Source organism: Tupaia chinensis, unplaced genomic scaffold, assembly GCF_000334495.1.
Source record: "Tupaia chinensis unplaced genomic scaffold, TupChi_1.0 Scaffold000561_1, whole genome shotgun sequence".
Classification (NCBI taxonomy): domain Eukaryota; kingdom Metazoa; phylum Chordata; class Mammalia; order Scandentia; family Tupaiidae; genus Tupaia; species Tupaia belangeri.
In genome coordinates this window covers 3,186,380-3,187,346 of record NW_006160074.1, presented here as the reverse complement: position 1 = coordinate 3,187,346, position 967 = coordinate 3,186,380, and the positions used below count along the sequence as shown (strand labels likewise).

The 967-nt window shown below is 52.4% G+C and overlaps 1 protein-coding gene across 1 annotated transcript in view; it reads right to left on the bottom strand.

Moving 5' to 3' along the window:
* F2 (coagulation factor II, thrombin) overlaps positions 1 to 967 on the bottom strand; it is a gene marked incomplete in the record, with an annotated part of 17,568 nt that overhangs the window by 12,353 nt on the left and 4,248 nt on the right. Inside the window, 1 exon segment of the mRNA XM_027775412.1 lies at positions 924 to 967. Within this exon segment, the coding sequence (XP_027631213.1) occupies positions 924 to 967 (44 nt within the window).

Here is a 967-nt window from a genome sequence, read left to right as displayed (position 1 = left end):
CGTGCCCTATAGCAAAACCCCCCCCCCCCAAAAAAAAAAGAGTGATTTTTGCAGGGACCAGCAGGTGGTGTGGTGGTTAAGGTCCTGGACGCTTCCACACGGCCAACCACGGTTTGAGTCCTAGACCTGGTGACTTGCTTTCTCACCTTCTCTTGCTTTCTCTGTCTATCTTGTCTCTCTCTGGTCAGATTAAAAATAAATTAATGAATTTTTTAAAAAGTGATTTTCGCAATAGGGCTCGTGCACTCACCAGAGACACAAAAAGACAGAAAGCGAGTAGTCAATCTCCAGAGGACGGCCATGCCACAATGCCGTCTCCTACATTCTCCTCTTGGGATGTGGGGCACACATGCACATGCAAACGCACACAAACCAGTGTGAGTTTCAAGCCACTAGGTTCAGGATTCGAACCACGGTCAACCATGTGGGGAGTCCAATGCCTTAATCACTATGCCACCTGCTGGCCAGGCCTGGGTATTTTCCTCAGGTCACCCTGAACACTCTGGGCATGCATGGCTGTTATCCTCACCGTGAGCTGAGGATGGCAGCCCAGAGAGACCCTGTGGAAATGCCTCTCTGCCCCTCTCTTTTCCCCTCGCTCTCCTTTGCCTTCCCTCTCTCTTTCACTCTCTGCAATCAAGAAAATAAAAGAAAAAAAGAAAAGAGCATGTGGACTGGAGTGTTTGGGGAAAGTCTTCCTGAAGGGAAGGTCTCGAGCAGGAAGGAAAGGGTTTAGAGACAAGCCCCAGCCCGGATCATAGGAAGTTAAGGGGGCAGTGAGCTAGCCGCCAACTCCCCAGGTCTCCCCAGGTCTCCCCAAGGCTCCCAGCGTCACCAACCAACAGACACAAGTACCCCCGATGGCTAACCCCAGCCAAAGGGAGCCAGGCCCTGGTTGTGGGTGGCATAACTACCCCACTCACCACAGACAGGGACGTTGCATTCCTCCCTCCGCACCGTGGGGTTC